This window comes from Brachyistius frenatus, unplaced genomic scaffold (assembly GCF_029030835.1).
Source record: "Brachyistius frenatus isolate BFR_SWC_R1_liver_20210118 unplaced genomic scaffold, ASM2903083v1 Contig_538, whole genome shotgun sequence".
Taxonomy (NCBI): domain Eukaryota; kingdom Metazoa; phylum Chordata; class Actinopteri; family Embiotocidae; genus Brachyistius; species Brachyistius frenatus.
The window spans coordinates 16,035-38,084 of NW_027211137.1; the positions used below are offsets into that span (position 1 = coordinate 16,035).

Here is a 22,050-nt window from a genome sequence, read left to right on the forward strand (position 1 = left end):
CACCTCTGAATACTCTCCTACTGATATTAAGTAACAATAAACTTCCCAAACTTTATGAGTTCATATTTCTATAGTTTGATTATAAAGCTGGTGTGTGTGCTGTGTGAACACCATGAGTGTCAGAGGCTGCGGTCCACAGAGAGCAGCACCCGGCCTGTATTCACCGCTGTCGTCTGTCCGTCCTGCAGCGCGGCCCACTGTCCAACATATCAGAGGAGAAAACAGAGCGCTCTCTCTGTCGCGGAGCCAGAAGCTACAGGAGCAAACACAGCTTGTTGTTGGCCGAGGCGTGTGTCACTCATTAGAGACTCCACCAACCAGAGGAGAGGGTGACTAATATCAACGTGCCTTAAAGACACAGACACACAACAAGCTGCAGACAGCAACTGAACAGAGGCTCAAAACTACAAAAATAACTTCTCATGAATATTAAGACCGCACGTGGAGCTTTTCAAAAGCTGTATTGAAGTGTGGATTTATGGCATTAGATGAGTGGTACTGACCCAGAATGGTACTGACCCAGAGTGGTACTGACCCAGAGTTCTCACATTGGCTGAGGTACAGCTCATATTTATGACGGTCATATCACCTGATAAATCAGCTTTTTCCCGCTCCAAACTATCGTTATTATTTCGGCCTTTAAATATCCAGTATGTATTTCTGTAGGTCTGATTAGTGTCGTCCACATCCTCCCTGTCCTCTGGTCCAGCTGCTATGTCCGGGTCGTCTTCTCCCCTGCAGCCGCTCTCAGATGGTACCGGTTCCAGTCCCGGTGCTGCTTCTGTTCGGTGGAGTAATGTAAAAGAAAGGATGTGTGATCGTCTCGTCATGTTTTCCATCCCCGACCCTCAGATATGAATATTCAGTTTTCATGACGAACCTGAGATGAAGTGTAACGGCCTTTATTGTGGATCATGGTGAAGAACGCAGATCGTAGCTCATAGCTCATAGCTCGTAGATCATAGATCATAGATCGTAGATCTGCTCTGTCTGTCCGGCACACTTCTCTGGAAGAACCGGCCCAACAGTCTGAGACTGATGTTGCTTCTGGAAACTCTCCTTTTTTGTAATTCATATTTATTGATTTATTTTGACCTGTTTTTAATGATATATCAGTGTTAAATATAGGTGGATATTTACTGTCCTCTGCTCCTTTATGTGCGCCTTGTAAAGCTATTTGTGATGACTGATGTAGATAAGATCTATAAATACACTTCATTATTATTATAGACAGATGGTGAAGAACCGACAGGAAACATACTCTTGTTTTGAAGAATTTAGTAAACAGTGTTTCCTCTTTGGTGATGGATATGCTGCTTTGAATTTTGCTTACTGTGCAGCTTTTTCACTGGCCAAGCTCGGTTTCTCTCGACTCCACAAACTGGTGTGAAGAGGAGCTGCTTTCCAGGCGATGCCAGACTCCCTGCAGAGCGCCTGCTACATGCTGTTGCTGTGCAGGTTTAAAGTGCAGCAAGACCACGTTCTGACCAGTCACAGCATCGGGTTTCTCTTTTACAAACATCCCATACACCTTAAATATACTTTGTTATAAAAGGCAAGTCTGAGTTCCACTCTGCGCACTATCAAGGTAGAGCAGTGGTGTCTAAATCGTCGCTCACCAGCTACCAGTAGCTCACCACTTGTTAGACTTGCCGCCCATACTGACGGCCGTCCGGGTATATTTGGAGATCCATTATATCAGTATGTATTTATTTATTTATTTATTCGTCTGCGAGAACGACGCTATTGGTGCGATCAATTAACGATAGGACAATCTCCCCTCGCTGCCTCCACCTGTGTTTGTTCTGCCCACAGTGAGACACAGAGATCAGAGGACAGAAACACAGCAGAGATGGAGCTCCGCCCACAGTGAGATACAGAGATCAGAGGACAGAAACACAGCAGAGATGGAGCTCTGCCCACAGTGAGACACAGAGATCAGAGGACAGAAACACAGCAGAGATGGAGCTCCGCCCACAGTGAGACACAGAGATCAGAGGACAGAAACACAGCAGAGATGGAGCTCCGCCCACAGTGAGACACAGAGATCAGAGGACAGAAACACAACACTCACACTGACCTGGAAAAAAACGGTGCTAATGAATTAGGTCAATAACATAAATACAATATTTTCAGCTGGACAGCACCAGAGGGGGTGGAGCTATAAAGAGTGTCTGTCACTGAGTGAGTGACAGATCAAAGTTACATCACAGGTCGGCTGAATGCTGCGACTTTTGGAATTAAAAGAAAGAAAAGACTGAATCCATGTGAAGTACAGACAGAGGGAATGTGTAGGGAAGTAGAGAAATAAACATTGATTGTTTTTTATGACAGAATTGAGCATTGTGAGCTTCATCAATTGAAAACGAACAAATGCATCCAGGAAAAAACATGAACATTGTGTTGAATTTCGGCTGCTGTTATACAAAAATGTGTGTGTTGAGTATCAGTTTGTTATTGTTCACAAAAAAATAAGCTAATTCAGCTGGTTTGGGTGGAGCTCAGCTATGTGAAGTGCAGTGTTTGTCCTCTAACTGTTACTACAGATGAGGTGACTCACTCTGCCTCCTAAACTCTTCAGTGCACAATAAAACAGCCACCGAGCCCGTTGTCGGGGCCCGTTGGCCCGAGGTCTGACCCCTCGGTGGAGCCCGTTGTGGGAGCGTGCTGTCGGGGCCGAAGCGAAGCCGGATGATGTGGAGGTTGTGTGTGCAGGACTGAGCTCAAGGAGTCATGCTGTTCACTCTATGAACTCCACGTAGAAATAGACAATAAACTAGCAGCTCGGCACCACAGTTAACCGGACCGACACACGCTCATGCTTCTCTATGATGCCCACTGTTAGTGGACTGCAGGCAGCGTGGAACTGGTCAATGCTCTGCACTTGAATAGCAGCACCTTTTCAACGTTTATCCATTCACACACACACACACACACACACACACACACACACACACACACACACACACACACTCACACATGTACGAATGCAAGGTGTTCGCCTGCCATCAGGAGCAACCTGGGGTTTAGTGTCACAAGACTTCAGACAGAAGGAACGGTGGATTGAACCTTCTGATGGGGTCACCAGTTAATCTGAGCCACAGCCGCTCTGTGTTTTATACATCCACACCGATATGGTTTAGTTTGAAACTCTATTTTAAAATGAACGTCCACACCGACACCATCTGACAACAACATCCATGAATCACACACGTTTTAATATTCAGAGAATATTTTCCCTCTGATGAAGCAGTCGGTGTCTCCTCAGGATTGTGGGATACCGTGTGTTGGTTAGAAGTTAACAACAACATCCTCTACTTCACTTCACAGTGCAGTCTGACCTCTTGAGCGTTGTCTCACCATCAATCATGACCTTCAGTGGAAACATGATCCGACCAGGTTCTGTCCCGTCGGGCTGATAGACAGGAGAACTGTCACAAGTTGTCCAACGAATAGATCACCTCTTGGGCATGTCGGCAGTATTAGATAATAAAATGCAGAGTTTAACTCCACAGCAGCTGCTAGCAGAGTCAACAAGATCAGCACCGCCTCTAAACCGGCATCCATGTTGAACGAAGCGATGGTAGTGGTTGTTTTCTCCTGGAGAAGGGTCGCGGCTGTCTGTCAGGACTCGGCAGCACTTTGGATCAGCTGGAGGCTGTTCAGAGAGTTACTGGGACATCCTGATCGTAAAGTACATCAACAGTTCAGCCTCCAGGGAACAAATGCATGGGGTACTTTTCTAGCATCACTCTGAGACAGGATGTTCCTGACTTTGGTAATATTAAGGAAGTGAAGGAAGGCAGTCCTGGAGACTTTTTATTGAAGGACATATTGTGGTAAAAAAGAACTTTATGTCTTGTAGACACACTTCAAGTTTCACTCACTGATTAAATTCATCGAGCTTCAAGCATTGATAGAGCTGAGTGTCACCTGCACGGTAGATGAAGTTTACGCATTGCTTCCTAATAATATCATCTCAAGGAAACATGTATGATGTGAAAACTATTGGCCCAAGTACAGAACCCTGTGGAGCTCCATAACTAACTTTAGTCTGCATGAAACCAGCATCGTTCCCGTGAACAAATAGACATCTATGTGATAAATAAGATGTGAAACACCAGTTCCTGTCTTTGCTGTGACATGTGGTGAGTGGTGTCCAGCAGGACTAACAGACGGTGTATCATTGGAGGCAGGGAGGAGATCCTTGGTCTCTGTTGGTTATTTCTGTCCACATAATTGATTCAAAACAGATTTTTCAAAGGTCTGAATAATAAAGGGGAGGTTTGGTGTTCCAGGTGTGTAGCTGGCTGCAGTCTGTCGGTGAAGATGTGATCTGATCTAATGTGGAAGTGTTGTCGGGTGGAGGAGTGTTCAAAGTGTAAATCAGGTCTTACAGATGTTTCTAAAGGTACTTCATGATACATCTGTAACAGCTGCATGAAGGATCTGATCCATTTAGTTTTTATGCTTTCTGAATCAATTGTAATGATAATGCCTGCTCGTAAAACAGAGACATCACGCTTTCACAGAGCAGCAGTTATCTTCAGTCTAATGCAGAGAATATAACCGACAACCTTATCGTGCTCATAAAGAGGAACAGACGCACAAAGAAAAGTGTGTGTGGATGTTTTCATGGTCCATCGGCCTGCTGGGACGTGTGCTGTCTGATGTCCAGTTCACCAGTGTTGTGTTGAAGTCACTTCCCATCTTTTCTATTGTAAATTAAACCGTTTGAGCTACATGCTAGAATTTCAAATCCATTAGATTTATTATTTTTTACTGTGTCATTTTTCTAGTTTGAACCTTTAATCTGGGTCTCGTGTTTAATCTTCCAATAGTTAGAGTTGAGAGAATTAGTGGATTCTTCTGTTGTTGGATTCTTATTAAATTAATAACTAATTCATCCTAAATAGTTAACTGGGTTTTTGACCCAAATTAAGTAAATTTCATTCTGAAAAACTGTAATGGTAATTTCTCTCATTTTCCTGATATTTATATATCCTATTATTAATTGTCAGAATCAGCGATAATGAATCAGATCTAAAGGTAGTGCTGAACCGATCCGTGACTTTCAGTACAGACGTGCACCTGAAACATGCGGTGCGGTCCGTCCAACGCTGCCTGAGAGTTCAGCTTTCAGGTGAGTCCTGAAGGTCTTCTGGTTGCTGCCTGTCTCCTTTCATTCTTTGAAGGGTCACTGATGCAGTGGTGGAGCTAACATGTGGTGGTCCTGCTGAAAATCAGAGCACCTTAGTGCTAAATGACTTTGTATTGTGCACCCAGTATTTGAGCTGCTCACCTTGTGATGGTGGTGATGAAGCACCAGTTCAGAGTTGTGACATCCTGTCTGAGTGTGAACTGTGTGAACGTGTTGTGGCTGATGACGTGGATCTGTCCCTCCACTGGGCTTCATGAGTTGGATATCGTTAAGTTTCCTCTTCATCAGTAGTTTCATCATCACACTCTGTTTCAGTCGGAATCACATGTTTTAGTTGAAACTGAATATATTGAGTTTCCACAGCAGCTCATCCAACACTGAGAGTCCAGTGATATCACAAGATATCGATTTGGATTCAGGCATCTGACAGTTTGGTGTCACGACTTCCATTTCTTTTCTCCATCACTGCCATATTTATGGGGGAATTAATAGCACAGGTGTGTGTGTGTGTGGGGGGGGGGGGGTTACATCAGCTGAATGAATTATCATGATGCTCATCATGCATGAAATGAGATGATTTTCAGCAGTGTAGTCACAAATGGTCACATTACCATTGACTGACTGTAATTATCATTACAGTCAGTCAATGTGGAACACAGTGAGAATATGGTTCCACACGGAGAACACAGAACAACAGGACTGTGGTTCCACACGGAGAACACAGAACAACAGGACTGTGGAACACAGAACAAGATCTGATCTGAGGATCCACAGCAGTGCTGGTTTAATTCTGAGGACGACATTTTAGCAGCAGCCATCTGATCGACAGCTCTTTGCATAAAGAACATGGTGTGTGTGTGTGTGTGTGTGTGTGTGTGTGTGTGTGTGTGTGTGTGTGTGTGTGTGTGTGTGTGTGTGTGTGTGTGTGTGTGTGTGTGTGTGTGTGTGTGTGTGTGTGTGTGTGTGAGTGTGTGTGGGGGATGGGAGGAGGGAATTAAGAGTTGGCATTATGTCAGGAGAGAGCTGCCATCTCTGCCTCCTTTCTAGCCCTGTACACACACACACACACACACACACACACACACACACACACACACACACACACACACACACACACACACACACACACATGCAGCTTACACACAAAGACGTGTGCAAAGATAGCTGGAGATGAAGAATAAAATCCTCCTCCTCTCTGTGTGTATCTTGGCTGTCACTCCTTTACTACGACCCCCCCCCCCCAGCAGAGCCACACCTGATTGGCCGGTGTAATGTGAACAAATGAAGCTCTGAGCTGTGGCTGCGTTTAAGGGGCCCCTGAAAGTAAGCATGTGTTTATTTTTACAGTGAGAGGGGGGGGGGGGGGGGGGTGTTGAGGAGTTGGGGGAGGGGAGAGGAGCAGGGAGGAGTTTTTGTGGTACTGTACAGCTGCAGCAGCAGAGGGGGGTTACAAAATCTGCCTTCTGTAGGAATGCAGGGCTGAGTGTTGACGTCTGGAGTAGGCTGCTTCAGTCTCTGATCCTCCACACAATCATAGCCTAAGGAGTCTACCTGTCCCCCTCTGTCCTCCTCTGTCCTGTCCACCCCTGTCCTCCTCTGTTCTGTCCCCTTCTGTCTTGTCCCTCTCCACCTCTGTCTTGTCCCCCTCTATCCCAGGGTTAGGGTTAGAAGTGTGGTTGTGGCTCTGTCCCCCTCTGTCCTGTCCCCCTTTGTCCTTCCTGTCCACCTCTGCCCCCCTCTGTCCTGTCCACCTCTGTCCTCTCCACCTCTGCCCTGTCCCCCTCTGTCCTCCTCTGTCCTGTCCACCCCTGTCCTGTCCCCTTCTGTCTTGTCCTCTCCACCTCTGCACTGTCCCAGGGTTAGTGTTAGAAGTGTGGTTGTGGTTGTAGGTGTAGGGACCTCCACCCTGTCGCTCTCTACATCTCTCCATGTCTCCTTTTCTTTCTTTCCTTTATTGCATTGGCAGAGAGCCCAATGTGTGTGTGTGTGTGTGTGTGTGTGTGTGTGTGTGTGTGTGTGTGTGTGTGTGTGTGTGTGTGTGTGTGTGTGTGTGTGTGTGTGTGTGTGTGTGTGTGTGTGTGGTAGCTGCTGACTGTAACAGTCATTATATTATGTAAAGGCTGGCGGCGTCGGTGACCAGGAGGAGGGGCAGCTGGGTGGGAGGGTGTAGGGTGGGAGGGTGTAGGGTGGGAGGGTGTAGGGTGCCAGTTAGTGACGTGCAGCACCCGGCTGGCTCTGATTGGCTCATCGGCGCCTTCTCAGCAGCTCTGTGGCTCATTAAAAGTGGAGGAAGCAGGAGCTGCTTGTGTTTTCCTCTCAGCAAATGGAGGCGGCGGCTCGGCACTGCCTTCGCTGCGTCACAGATTAATTAGAGAAGAAGAAGTGTTGTAGGGGAGGAGATCACCACGAAATAATCTCATCACAATACTTCAGTCACAGTGGGATATTACTGTGATTTCACCCTCTGTTGAGTATTGCAATACTATAGTATTGTCAGGTTTCCAATCAGATCAGTCGGATCCACCGCTGACTCCTCCCCCAGCTCGTCCAAATATGGTCACTTCCTGCTCCAAACCTCTCTGAACCACCAAGATGGTGACGGACAGAATCTGAACTGGAGGATTCATAACATTCACAAACCAACGATGACGTCACTGATGGTTGATGACATCGCTGATGGATGATGACATCACTGATGGATGATGACATCACTGATGGATGGTTGTGACTTATTTCAACTGCAGATGATCTCCTCAAAGGAACCTTTTATTGAATAAAATACAGTTTTCAGTCTATTCATCTTACATCAGTCACAGACTGTCTTTAATGATGTAATTAATGATTCTTGGAGTCTGTGTTTCTGTACAATATTACCAGGTGAAATCTGGTGACCCCACCCTGTAAATGTTTTTATTGTATTGTTTTGTCGGATGATTAAGAGTCCTTCCTGTAGATGTGAGGAGGAGAACAGGAGGACAGACTGAATGAGACGGTGGCGGTACACTAGAGGAGGGGAGACGATGGAGTGACACCAGCAGGTAGAATCGGCTAACAGGAAGCTGATTAAGTGATAATGTGCCCAATTAACTCCGTCTGAATGAACGGAGTACACGGCCTTTTTACCGGATCCAGTGTCGGTCCAGATGTTTGTGATCCATTTGCATGTTGTCTGCTCCACATGATGGAGGAGAAGGCTGCTAATGAGGTTATACACATGTAGAGTGACTCAGTGGTTCCACACAGACGGAGGCAGCAGAGGAACCAGACTCCTGAGGTCACAGCTCGTATTGTTGCACAACATCATGTAGTACAAACCTGGAGTTCATTTTTTTTTTACATTGATCAGTTTTGGAAAATTATTTGATGACACAAACGGATGAGATCCTGTTTCAGTTTCACTCCAAGTCTCCCACCTCTGACCACCAGTGGTGGTTCGGCCTCGTCGTGGCCTCGTCCAGCTCGTGCCTCTGCTGCAGCGTCTTGGCTCTGCCGCTTGATCACGCTGGAGTCGGTCATGTGACACAGCTCATGTGTTGTTGTCGTCCTTCCAGAAGTCTTCCTGCTCCTCCGTCTCTCACGGTAACGCAGAGCTGGCATGTCAGAGGTGTGTGTCACCGTCAGCTGCAGAGATCCAGACTCTCCTTATCCCACTTCCTCTGAGTGACTTCACTTCAGCTGCTCATATAGTTTGATCATCCTGGAGCTGCAATGTGTTGGTCAGTGTTGGATGTGGAGCACCCCGCTTCACTGCACACTGAGGAGGGAGAGGGGGAGGAGGGTGGAGGAGTGGGGGGTAATGGTGACCCCTGAACCACCTAGAACCACATCAGGTAGAGCCGCACCTGAGTCCACTCAGAGGTGTTTAACTGCAGTATTTTAATGTGGTTCCTGCTTTTTCTCATCTGTAGAGGTTTTTTAGAAATATATCTAGTATGTACCCTACACACACACACACACACACACATATATATACACACACACACACACACACACATATATACACACACACACACACACACACACATATATATACACACACACACACACACACACACACACACACACACACACACACATATATACACACACACACAGACACACACACACACACACACTGGCTCTGGCCCTGCTTGTCAGTCTTATGTGGGTAACGGTGACTCTCAGCTGCCTGATTGTGGTGACAGTGATGGTTTTTGATTTCTCCAGTGTCTCTAATACATTCAACAACTTCCACTGAGTCGGAGGCTCTCGGGTGTCAGTGAGTCGACTCTCCTGGAGGGAGACATCAGTCAGACAGGACCCGGTGTGTGCTGCTGTCTGATGTGTGGTAGCAACAGGAGGCTGTTCACTCTGTACAGATGTTCTCTGAACACCCTGATGGTTCGGGGAGTCAGACAACTGAGAACAGGTGGAGAACTTAGTGCAGCAGGAATCATCTGCTCCTCAACATGAACCAGGGAGGTGGTGTCGACTTTAGGAGGAGAACGGGTCCATCTGAACACCAGACCGGACTGGAGGACCGACACCAGGAAGGGAAGAGCAGACTGTTATTCTGTGAGGAAGCTGAGATCTTTCTGCTGGAGGTGTTCTGGTGTTGGAGCTCCATCCAGTGAGAGAGCAGCATCAGGACCAGAGACGGCAGCCGCATCAGCAAAGAACCTTTACTGGTGAAAACCTGTGAGGAGGAGGTCACTGAGCCAAGAGACAGTCCATCTGAACACTCGTTCACTCTGCTGACTGAACCGTTCAGTTTATTATGAATGTCAAAGTAAAACATCTGAGAACCAAACTGCAAACATGTGAACACAGCATGACATACTTGTAGTCTGAATACATCAGGTATCACCTGTCACGCTTTAGTTCAGGACGCAGTGTCAGATTTAAACATCTATTAAAGACACAAACATGTTTGTTTGGCGGAGACTGCACGAGTGATGCTCTGAAACAATCGAAGCGACCATGACAGAGATTCCTGAGATCACAAGAGCTCCCGGTGGAGCCTGAAATACACAACTTTTGAATGAATGGACACAATATAAGCAGAGAAACTATCTGTGAATGAGGGAGGTGGAGGAGATTCACAGCGCTTCTGTAGTTGTTGTTGAAGAGCATGAATGAATGACTGGGACTCTGTTTCCTCACATCTCCACATGGGGACCGGACGGTCCGGTGACATGACACTGACTGTGTTGTGTTTGTGTTCACGCCTGCTTTACACTCTGCTTCTCCTCCTCCAGATCACTGTAGCACCTGTTGGAACAGATTCAGATCCACTGCTGCTGTCACATGTTGGGGTTGGGTTGGTCCACCTGTGATTGAACTCTGCTTGCACTTTACGCCACATGAAGCGATGTATTCTGTGTTTGACCTTATGTTTGTTTCACGTGACCTTCCTAACCCCGTCGTGTCCCCCTCAGGATGGAGCGGATGTCCGAGGAGGCGCTGAGACTCAACCTGCTGAAGCGAGGCCTGGAGTCACCCAGCGAGCGAGAGGAGGCGCTGGCCAAGCGTCTGAAGATGGAGGGCCACGAGGCCATGGAGCGCCTCAAGATGCTGGCGCTGCTCAAACGCAAGGACCTGGCTGACCTGGCTGCCCTGGAGGTGGCAGGGAGCCTGGGGGACGGGAAGGGCCCCGGAGCCAGCACCCTGCACCACCAGAGCCTGATGGGTGCTGCTGCCTATGAGGAGAAGCTGAACGGGAGTCTGAGGCTGGGCGGCCACAGCGGCCACGTTGGACCCAGTAAGAACGGGAAGGAGAACGTTCTGGACGAGCCGGTGGACATGAGCGCCGGGAGGAGATGGTGAGAGTCCAGCGTCCCGGCAGACGAAGCTCTCAGTCCCTCTGACTGAGGAGCAGGAGTAACTAACCAGTGGGCGGAGCCTTTGCTATGATTATAAACCTGTACACTGCCGTGTTCTCGGACTTCACGACTCCTCTAATGCCACTATATGCAGGAGGTCGTATATGTTGAGGGATTATTTCTGATAAGCAGCTGTGACTGTAACTGTATGGAGATAGATGGAACCATGCAGGCAGGACAGGCTGATCACGAATGACTCACTTCATATATGAAATTTCCATTGTGGTCCTCCATTACAGTACGAGATGAAGAAAGTGTCGAGTAAGACAAAACCAGACGGACAATAACATAAACTATATCTAAAACTACAAATGATGTAACAACCATCCTTACAGATCTGATTTAAAACTCCTCTGAACTTGATTTAGTTTAAAGAAGATGTAGCTCCGCCCACTGAAATGAAGCTGGATATAAAAAGTTTTTTTTCTGATTTAAATCTCAGGAATAATATTTGATCAAAGTGTGGTGGGAGTGGTCGTTAAAATGTCGGGTAATTACAGTGAGACATCCCAGTGAGCAGACGACCAAACATCTCACTTCTAATCACAACCTCTGAATGAACAACAAGACAAACAAGAACACAGCCTTGATTATACAACTGAGCAGGATTCACTAAAAAAAAACAGAAAGCTGTCTGCACTCAGAGGTGGACTGATGCTTTTAGAATAATAATAGCTGACAACAAACACTGGAGTGGGTAAATATTTAACGTGTGATATAATGAAATGTGACAGGACTCAGAATAAGATGGGGTTTAGAAGGTGTTTGATGATGAGTCCAGATGTTCCAGTGTTGACGGGACCTTTTGTCTTTTGTTCTCCGATGAAGCGATGTGGACCACGACAGACGAACTCCATCTCCAGACGTCATCATCCTGTCGGACAACGAGGCGTCCAGTCCCAGGTCGACACCTCGGCCCGAGGAGCGCGTGCACCAGGCCAACCTGGACATGTTCAAGGTAACAGCACTCACCTGAGCTCTGCTCCACCTGCACAAGCACACTGAATGTCTGTCCAGATGTTTTAAAGATGAATCACATGTCAGTTAGGAACATCTGCAGAGCAGGACGAGCTGGGGCAGACAGTCCTACTGCCTTAAAGACGGTGTCGGTGACTTCCTCTCCTTGTTATTAAAGTCCAGACGACCTGAGTCAAAGATGACATCATCTGAAATGTTCCCTTTCATTTAAAGCTCAGCTGTAACTCATGTTTATTTACAACTGCAAACACGAAGCACTCTTGAGTTTTTTAATGGTCTGATTTAAATCTGGCTGCTGCTTCTCCATGGTGAACAGCACCTGAGGCTCATGGGTAGTGTAGTATTGCTACATCAGTATAGTACTGACTCAGTATAGTACTGACTCCCACAATCCAAAGACAACCACAGAAGGTCGATCGGTGATGCAAACTGTCATGAATATGAGTGTAAATGTTTTTCGGTGTTCCTCTGTTGGACTGGTTACCTGTCCAGGTGTACCCCACCTCCACCCACAGACAGCTGGGATAGGCTCCTCCCCTCCACCTCCCATGACCCTGTTCACAATAAAACACATATAACGGATAGATGATTAGTTGAAATACTTCCTATTGGTGATCCTAGTGTAATCTGAGCATCACAGGATCCGGGCCGTCCTGTGTGTTCGATTTCAGCAACATCAGGACGTCATTCACAGAACAATCAACATGGGTATACACAGAAAAACACTTCCACAATATATCCGTCTGTCTGTTATATTTTAAAACAAAAGTAGAAGTGGAGAATATCATCCATGTTAAAAAGAAGAAAGACATGATGTTAATTTCATGTCAAATAAACCTCATTCCTTTTCAAACTGGACTGTAAGTTTTGCTGGGTAAGAACAGCTCCGGTCCGATCAGTGTGTTCAGGTTGACTGATCCAGCTGTTTGCCCACATTATAGCAGCTCCTGTTTGACGTGTGCTACCTGCTGAATGTGGAGATGAAGTATCTCTGTCTGTATCTTACATGCATCCTGCAGTGCTCACACTGCCTCATGTCAGTCCTTCATTTAAAAGTTGAACTCAATCATGCTTGATAAGTTGCACTAAGTTTGTTAACGTGTGTGTGCGTGTGCGTGTGTGTGCGTGCGTGCGTGCGTGCGTATCCAGGGGAAGACGGGAGAGGAGCGGCAGCAGATGATCAAAGCTCTGAGGGAGGAGCTCCGTCTGGAGGAGGCTCGCCTGGTGCTGCTGAAGAAGCTCCGACAGAGTCAGATGCAGAAGGAGAACGTGGTGCAGAAGGTCAGTGATGCTGGTGGTGGTGGTGGTGCTGCTGCTGCTGGCGGTGGTGGTGGTGGTGGTGGTGGTGCTGCTGCTGGTGGTGGTGGTGGTGGTGGTGCTGCTGGTGGTGGTGGTGGTGGTGGTGCTGCTGGTGGTGGTGGTGGTGGTGGTGGTGCTGCTGGTGGTGGTGGTGGAGGTGGTGCTGGCGGTGGTGGTGGTGCTGGTGCTGCTGGTGGTGGTGGTGCTGCTGGTGGTGGTGGTGCTGGTGGTGATGGTGGTAGTGGTGCTGGTGCTGCTGGTGGTGGTGGTGATGGTGGTAGTGGTGCTGCTGCTGTTACACAAAGCCACAGTCAGCACCTCTGATCCCACTGCACAGCAGGAGGCATCTGTCTTTAAAATAGAGTGAAATATGAAATGAGTTAACTTTGCAGCTCTATAATGTAAGAGAATCATGGGAATAGTTCATATAAATAATATAAGATAGTAAATACAATGCAATAAATGCAATAAAAGATGGCGCCGTGCTAGTGGCAGCCTGTTACAGCAGCTCCCCCCGCCCTCGAGTGTGTTTTAAGTATTTTTCTTTCTTTCTCCTCTCTTCGGAGTTGTTGTTTTTTTCTTCACGTGTGTTAAGTGACGGTCAGACAATGGACTGTAACTTTTCCACTTTTCTGGTGGCTCTTCTTCTACTTTTTTCCCTCTTCGTAACGGAGAGCTACGCACAGCGGATTGGGGGCATTGTTTACTCTCATGATCAGCTGATCGCGCTGAGGCCTGAAATCCCGGACGAACTTCGGAGAAGACGTCGGGGTTGCAGAGCTGGAGCAAAACTGAAGGCGAAGAGGAGGAGATTTAAACCATCGGTACCGGAGATCTTAATGGGGAACGTGAGGTCGTTGGCCAACAAGACGGACGAGCTCGGCGCTGGTAAAGACCCAGAGAGAGTACCGGGAGTGCAGCATCATGTGTTTCACCGAGACATGGCTGCACTCACATCTCCCGGACCACAGCGCGGCCGTACCCGGCTTCAGGACTGTTCGGGGGGACAGAGACGTTGTTCAGAGCGGCAAGAAGAAAGGTGGAGGGATTGCAGTCTATGTGAACGAGAGGTGGTGTAATCCCGACCACGTGTGTGTGAAGGAACGTTTCTGTAGCCCGGACATTGAACTTGTAGCCGTGGGGATGCGCCCGTATTATGTACCGAGGGAGTTCACGTCCGCCATTGTTATCGCTGTGTATGTTCCTCCATCAGCTGACGTAGAGGCAGCAGTGGACACCATCCACTCCACTGTGTCTAAACTGCAGACTCAGCATTCCGGTGCATTTTTGGTAGTTACTGGAGACTTTAACCAGTCTGGATAAAGTACTGCTAACTTTGCACCAGTATGTGAACTGCCCCACAAGGAACAATAAAACTCTGGATCTACTGTATGCTAATGCCATGGATGCATACAGTACTACTGCCCTCCCCTCCCCACCTGGTAGGTCGGATCATAACCTGGTCCTGCTGACACCAAAGTATGTTACAGAGGCAGCCTGTAACCACCAGGACTGAGGAGGTGGACACAGGAGGCTAAAGACGCCCTGCAGGACTGCTTTGAGTCCACGGACTGGAATGTGCTGTGTGGACCACATGGGGAGGACATCAACAGCAGGACGGACTGTATCACAGAATACATCAAATTCTGTGAACACACCACCGTCCCATCCCGGACTGTACACTGCTTCCCCAACAACAAGCCGTGGATCACCAGGGACCTGAAGGTGCTTCTTAATCAGAAGAAAGGAGCTTTCAGGTCTGGGGACAGGGAGGAGCTCAGGAGAGTTCAGCACAACCTGAAGGAGAAGATGAGAGAGTGCAAGGACTCCTACAGGAGGAAGCTGGAGGCCAAACTCCAGCAGAACAACGTGAGGGAGGTGTGGACCAGTATGAAGGAGATTACTGGGTTCAAGCGGAGAGAGAGACAACCAGGGGGAACCTGGAGAGGAACAACCAGGGGGAATCTGGAGAAGAACAACCAGGGGGAACCTGGAGAGGAACAACCAGGGGGAATCTGGAGAAGAACAACCAGGGGGAACCTGGAGAGGAACAACCAGGGGGAATCTGGAGAAGAACAACCAGGGGGAATCTGGAGAAGAACAACCAGGGGGAACCTGGAGAGGAACAACCAGGGTGAACCTGGAGAGGAACAACCAGGGTGAACCTGGAGAGGAACAACCAGGGGGAATCTGGAGAAGAACAACCAGGGGGAATCTGGAGAAGAACAACCAGGGGGAATCTGGAGAAGAACAACCAGGGGGAATCTGGAGAAGAACAACCAGGGGGAACCTGGAGAGGAACAACCAGGGGGAATCTGGAGAAGAACAACCAGGGGGAATCTGGAGAAGAACAACCAGGGGGAACTTGGAGAAGAACAACCAGGGGGAACCTGGAGAGGAACAATCAGGGGGAACCTGGAGAGGAACAACCAGGGGGAACTTGGAGAAGAACAACCAGGGGAACCTGGAGAGGAACAACCAGGGGGAATCTGGAGAAGAACAACCAGGGGGAACCTGGAGAGGAACAATCAGGGGGAACCTGGAGAGGAACAACCAGGGGGAATCTGGAGAAGAACAACCAGGGGGAACTTGGAGAAGAACAACCAGGGGGAACCTGGAGAGGAACAATGAGCTAAACTGTTTCTTCAACAGGTTTAGTTCACCACCCTCATCTGTCTCCTCCACACCTTACACCTCCTAAACACCTCTGCTGCCTTCCCCCCCTCCCCCCTCTTCCCCCCCTGGTGAGCTGTATAGAGTCCTCAACTCCAAAGGGCTCTTCCTCCATGACACCATGACCACCCCCCCCCGCCCCCCACTCCTCCACCTCCCTCTCTGTGACAACTGGCCAGGTTAGGAGACAGCTGGTGAAATCTTCACTGGACCCTCTGCAATTTGCGTACCAGCCTCATGTGGGAGTGGACGACGCCATCATCTACCTGCTGCAACGAGCTCAGTCTCACCTGGATGGAACCGGTGACTCTGTGAGAATCACTTTCTTTGATTTCTCCAGTACATTCAACACCATCCAACCACTGCTGCTGAGTGAGAAGCTGCAGGTGGAGGGGAGGTGGAGGGGGTGGACTCGTCCACCGTCTCCTGGATCACTGACTATCTGACAGGCAGACCACAGTTTGTCCGTCTGGGCAGTGTGCTGTCTGATACGGTGGTCAGTGGTACTGGAGCTCCTCAGGGAACTGTTCTGTCTCCCTTCCTGTTCACCTTCTACACCACTGACTTCCAGAACAACTCAGAGTCCTGCCATCTGCAGAAGTTCTCTGATGACTCTGCAGTGGTCGGGTGTATAAGGGATGGACAGGAGGACGAGTACAGGACAGTAGTGGAGGACTTTGTGGAGTGGGCGGGAAGAAATCACCTGCTCCTGAACGTGGCCAAGACCAGAGAGATGGTGGTCGACTTCAGGAGGAAGACGACGGCTCCACAACCGCTGAGAGTTCTGGGAGAGGAGGTGGACATGGTTAAGGAGTACAAGTACCTGGGTGTCTCCATGACAACAGACTGAACTGGAAGACCAACATCAACGCTGTCTACAAGAAGGTGATGAGTCGACTCTTTTTCTTGAAGAAACTTCGATCCTTCAATGTGTGCAGCGAGATGTTGGAGATGTTCTACCATCTGTTGTGGCCAGTGAATTGTACTTCTAGTAGTCTGCTGGGGGAGCAGCATTGGAGCTGGAGACACCAACAGACTTAACAAACTGGTTAAGAAGGCCGGCTCCATCATTGCTTGCAAACTGGACAGCCTGGAAAAGGTGGTGGAGAGGAGGACGCTGAATAAACTATTGTCCATATTGGATAATCCTGTCCACCCTCTCCACCACCTGCTGCAGGGACAGAGGAGGACGTTCTCCAAAAGACTCCTCCAGCTCCGCTGTCAGAAGGACATATACAGGAGATCATTCCTGATACAGGAGATCATTCCAGATGCAGGAGATCATTCCTGATACAGGAGATCATTCCTGATACAGGAGATCATTCCTGATACAGGAGATCATTCCAGATACAGGAGATCATTCCTGATACAGGAGATCATTCCAGATACAGGAGATCATTCCTGATACAGGAGATCATTCCTGATACAGGAGATCATTCCAGATACAGGAGATCATTCCTGATACAGGAGATCATTCCTGATACAGGAGATCATTCCAGATACAGGAGATCATTCCAGATACAGGAGATCATTCCTGATACAGGAGATCATTCCTGATACAGGAGATCATTCCAGATACAGGAGATCATTCCAGATACAGGAGATCATTCCTGATACAGGAGATCATTCCAGATACAGGAGATCATTCCAGATACAGGAGATCATTCCAGATACAGGAGATCATTCCTGCCGACCGCAATAAGACTGTACAATAACTCACCTCTGGCAAAATCCATCACACAACAATAACACTGTTGTCTGTTTTTCTTGGTTGTTTAAATATAAAACAAACAAAAAACTTTGCACTATTGTTTAGTTAGTCTTAATTTAATTATTCTATTCTATTTTATTTTATTGTATGCACTGTGCATTTTTATATTTAATATTTTTTTTACTGTTATTTTATTGCTTTCCTGTATCTATAAATGCTGCTGTAGCGAAAACATGTCCCGTTGGGGATTAATAAAGTAACTATCTATCTATCTATCTACAAACAACGTGCTCTTAAAGCAGGTTTGTGTTCAACAGTTCACACTGACTTTGCATTGTTTGACGTTTCTTATTTGGACTGATATCCGTCCAGTAATGTCTCCAGCTGACAGACGTGTAGATCCTCAAAGACACAGAAGCATCTTCAGAGTGTAAAACAAGCACACCTGTTATAAAGGATGCTTCATAACACCGACAATAATGTGTTTTGTGCTGTGGAGTTTCCCAACGTGTAGTTTGTGTTTGGTGTTGACCAATAAGAGCACAGAGCTGCTGTCAGGGAGGAAGTAGATAAAGATGATGATGGTGCCATCAGGTGGATGTCGGTGATTTCTACCTGAACATTTATCTTGCGTCACACAAATCATGAGGAGTTCTGATTGGTCAGAGTTCACTGTGGTTCAACCTCTGGACTAACTGCAGCTAGTATCAAGTGTGTCCATGTCGCTATGACAACGTACAGAAACAAAAGGCTGTGTTGAAGGCAGGAAGAAGCAGTGACATTTACAACACTATGCTGTGCTTTAATAAATTACTTACAAACTTGATCAGTGTTAAACATTGTTCTGCTGTTTTCAGGTTGGTTGTTATGGTTACAAGCTGTAAATAAGTTCTGTAACATTTAAAATAGAAGTAAACATCATCAGTGAAATATTACAGAAATCTGAGCTGCTGTGTTGTGTTCATGTGTTGTGTTAATGTGTTGTGTTAATGTGTGTACTGTATGTGTTGATGTGTGTACTGTATGTGTTAATGTGTGTACTGTATGTGTTGATGTGTGTACTGTATGTATTGATGTGTGTACTGTATGTGTTGATGTGTGTACTGTATGTATTGATGCGTGTACTGTATGTGTTGATGTGTGTACTGTATGTGTTCATGTGTGTACTGTATGTGTTGATGTGTGTACTGTATGTGTTGATGTGTGTACTGTATGTATTGATGTGTGTACTGTATGTGTTGATGTGTGTACTGTATGTGTTGATGTGTGTACTGTATGTATTGATGTGTGTACTGTATGTGTTGATGTGTGTACTGTATGTATTGATGTGTGTACTGTATGTGTTAATGTGTGTACTGTATGTGTTGATGTGTGTACTGTATGTATTGATGTGTGTACTGTATGTGTTAATGTGTGTACTGTATGTGTTGATGTGTGTACTGTATGTGTTGATGTGTGTACTGTATGTATTGATGTGTGTACTGTATGTGTTGATGTGTGTACTGTATGTGTTGATGTGTGTACTGTATGTGTTGATGTGTGTACTGTATGTGTTAATGTGTGTACTGTATGTATTGATGTGTGTACTGTATGTGTTGATGTGTGTGTACTGTATGTGTTGATGTGTGTACTGTATGTGTTGATGTGTGTACTGTATGTGTTGATGTGTGTACTGTATGTATTGATGTGTGTACTGTATGTGTTAATGTGTGTACTGTATGTGTTGATGTGTGTACTGTATGTATTGATGTGTGTACTGTATGTGTTAATGTGTGTACTGTATGTGTTGATGTGTGTACTGTATGTGTTGATGTGTGTACTGTATGTATTGATGTGTGTACTGTATGTGTTAATGTGTGTACTGTATGTGTTGATGTGTGTACTGTATGTGTTAATGTGTGTACTGTATGTGTTGATGTGTGTACTGTATGTGTTGATGTGTGTTAATGTGATGTGTTCAGGTTGTGTTGATATTTGTGTGTTAATGTGTGTATTAATGTGTGTGTACTGTGTGTGTTCAGGTTCCAGTGGTCCAGAACGCGTCCTCCTCTGTGCAGCCTCCTCCCATCCACAGCTCTCCTGGCCTGGGGAAGCTGCCGGTGCGGCCCGGCCTCCACAACCCTGATCCCCAGAACATGCGCACGTCTCAGGTCGGTGTGATCCGCTGGGATGCAAAGGTTTTATTTTATGATTTTTTTGTTGTTGTTGTTGTTGTTGTGATTTAAATTGTGGGAATTGGAAGGAGGAAAAAAGGTTGGTTTTTTTTGCCTAAGGAAGAAAAAATGTATGTGGAATCTCTTCTTGTGATAAGAAGCAGGCAGAAATAGATGGAAAATATTTTAGCTCTCAAATTTTTTTTTTTCTGAACTTTAAGAACCAAAAGAATTCCAGCCATAAAAGTGACATAATTTTACAAAATGCAGAGTCTGTGACTGCAGTACAGAATACATCTTTATCAAATTGCTTTCAATGCATTTTAAATCATAATAATGTAACATACTGTAGGCTAAAAAAAAATGCAATCCCTTACAACTGGAAGTTTGTCTAAAGTGCTTGTTTTCATGAGGAGAGGAGAGGATGAAGAGCCTTGCTAATTGGCCAAGTTTTATTTTGAAAGGCCTACTTGGAGCTGTAATGTCTTCAGTTGAGCTTTTATTGCAGAGGAATCACTGGACTGTCACAAAATGACCAGCCCCTGCAAATATTGTGTCTATTGATTGAATGTGCGTCAGTTATTGTGATGAACACCTGTAGGACTGATATACAGTAGAGCAAATGTGTATTTAGCTGGATTTACAGTGTATCACCACAATATGTTTTCAAGTAGAGCTCCATTATTTAATAAGATGTCCATCTATCTCTCTATTAAAACGATAAACACAGTTTCTCTCAGATTGAAGGTCACTCAGCAGCTCGGCTCACTGGTCGGTACTCTCGGGTTTGATGTTTTCAGTGTGTGTAGGAGCTCTTGTCAGGTGTGGGTTGTGACTATCAGACACAGTGCATTGTGGGAAATGTAGGAAGGAAGATGGAACTTGAACCATACAAAAGTTAGGATATCTCCAATATCTGAGCTTCTGCTGCACTAATTAATTTCACATATCTTTTGTATTCCTCCTGAAGTGTGGTTGCACATTAGGACTCCTTCAGCCTGTCCCTGTTTAAAGTCAGGTTTTCCAGAGGGACACTTCTTTTGTCTCGGACTTATGTGGTCTTCCATTTGGAGGCATCCTAACAGGAAATGAAGAAATGCCTCTTTATGTCATCACACTGAGGATCTCAGGTTCTCCAAAGGCCTGAACCTCCGTGTGTGGGTGTGTGTGTGTGTGGGGGTTAAACCGGAGGTTCGGGTTAGAATTAAGATGTCGGTGCAGACTGACAGTAGAGCGGTTCAGTTCAGAGGATGGATGGATCGGTGGACGGGCTCTCTGTGGTTCTGAGACGGCCTCCTGCTGGATTCCTTTGTTCCTGCGTGACGCAGCTCTGCTCCTCCATTACATGTTGAGATGGGATTAAATATTCAGCACATCTCCTTGTTTATGGGGGTGTGTGTGTGTGTGTGTGTGTGTGTGTGTGTGTGTGTGTGTGTGTGTGTGTGTGTGTGTGTGTGTGTGTGTGTGTGTGTGTGTGTGTGTGTGTGTGTGTGTGTGTGTGTGTGTGTGTGTGTGTGAGAGAGAGAGAGAGTCTTTGTATGTGTTGGATTGTCTTATCAGCTCATTTTGTATGGATGGTGAAGTCCTGCTGGTTTGTTGTTGGTGCACTGAGCAGGCAGCTGCTGCCCTCTGCTGTCCTCACGGTGTATAACATGAGACTTTACACTGGAGGGGGTCCATGAGGTAAAGCAGGGCAGAACGGTACAAACAACATCAGATATCATGATGTTTTTGACCAAATACCTCAATACCAATATTACGACAGCCTTGCAGGCATGATGGATATTTCTACACTCAGTTGTTTGATGAATATTGATCAGCGGTGTTGCTGTAATGACGAGGAGCAGTTGGAACAGTGTCGTGAGAGAATTACTTTACGGTGATGCAGCCTTTAAAACCAGGAGTATTATTATAATGTTAAATATCTGAGACATCTGGTCTCATAGCATGACATCCATATGTTGGCCAGCCAGCAGAGAAGAAGCAGCTGAAAACATGACTCCTCTCAGTGTAGCGGTGACGGGACTCTACGGTGGTTCTGACCAATCAGAGCTGCAGAACGGGTCATGATGCGGAGTTCGCTGTTTGGTTGTTTCAGGTGGTTCGCTGCCTGCAGCACTTAGCCTGTAACAGTTTGTTTGTTTGTTTGTTTGTTTGTTTGTCAGCAGCATTACAGAAACATTATAGGCCTGATTTTAATCAAACTTAGTGGGA

At 46.6% G+C, this 22,050-nt stretch overlaps 1 protein-coding gene across 1 annotated transcript in view; it reads left to right on the forward strand.

Moving 5' to 3' along the window:
- Positions 1 to 22,050, forward strand: part of gatad2b (GATA zinc finger domain containing 2B) — a 46,178-nt gene that overhangs the window by 14,280 nt on the left and 9,848 nt on the right. Inside the window, exons 2-5 of the mRNA XM_069688183.1 lie at positions 10,579 to 10,962; positions 11,851 to 11,980; positions 13,150 to 13,281; positions 19,705 to 19,833. Of these exons, the coding sequence (XP_069544284.1) occupies positions 10,580 to 10,962; positions 11,851 to 11,980; positions 13,150 to 13,281; positions 19,705 to 19,833 (774 nt within the window). The 5' untranslated portion in view covers position 10,579. The remainder of the gene's footprint in view (positions 1 to 10,578; positions 10,963 to 11,850; positions 11,981 to 13,149; positions 13,282 to 19,704; positions 19,834 to 22,050) is intronic.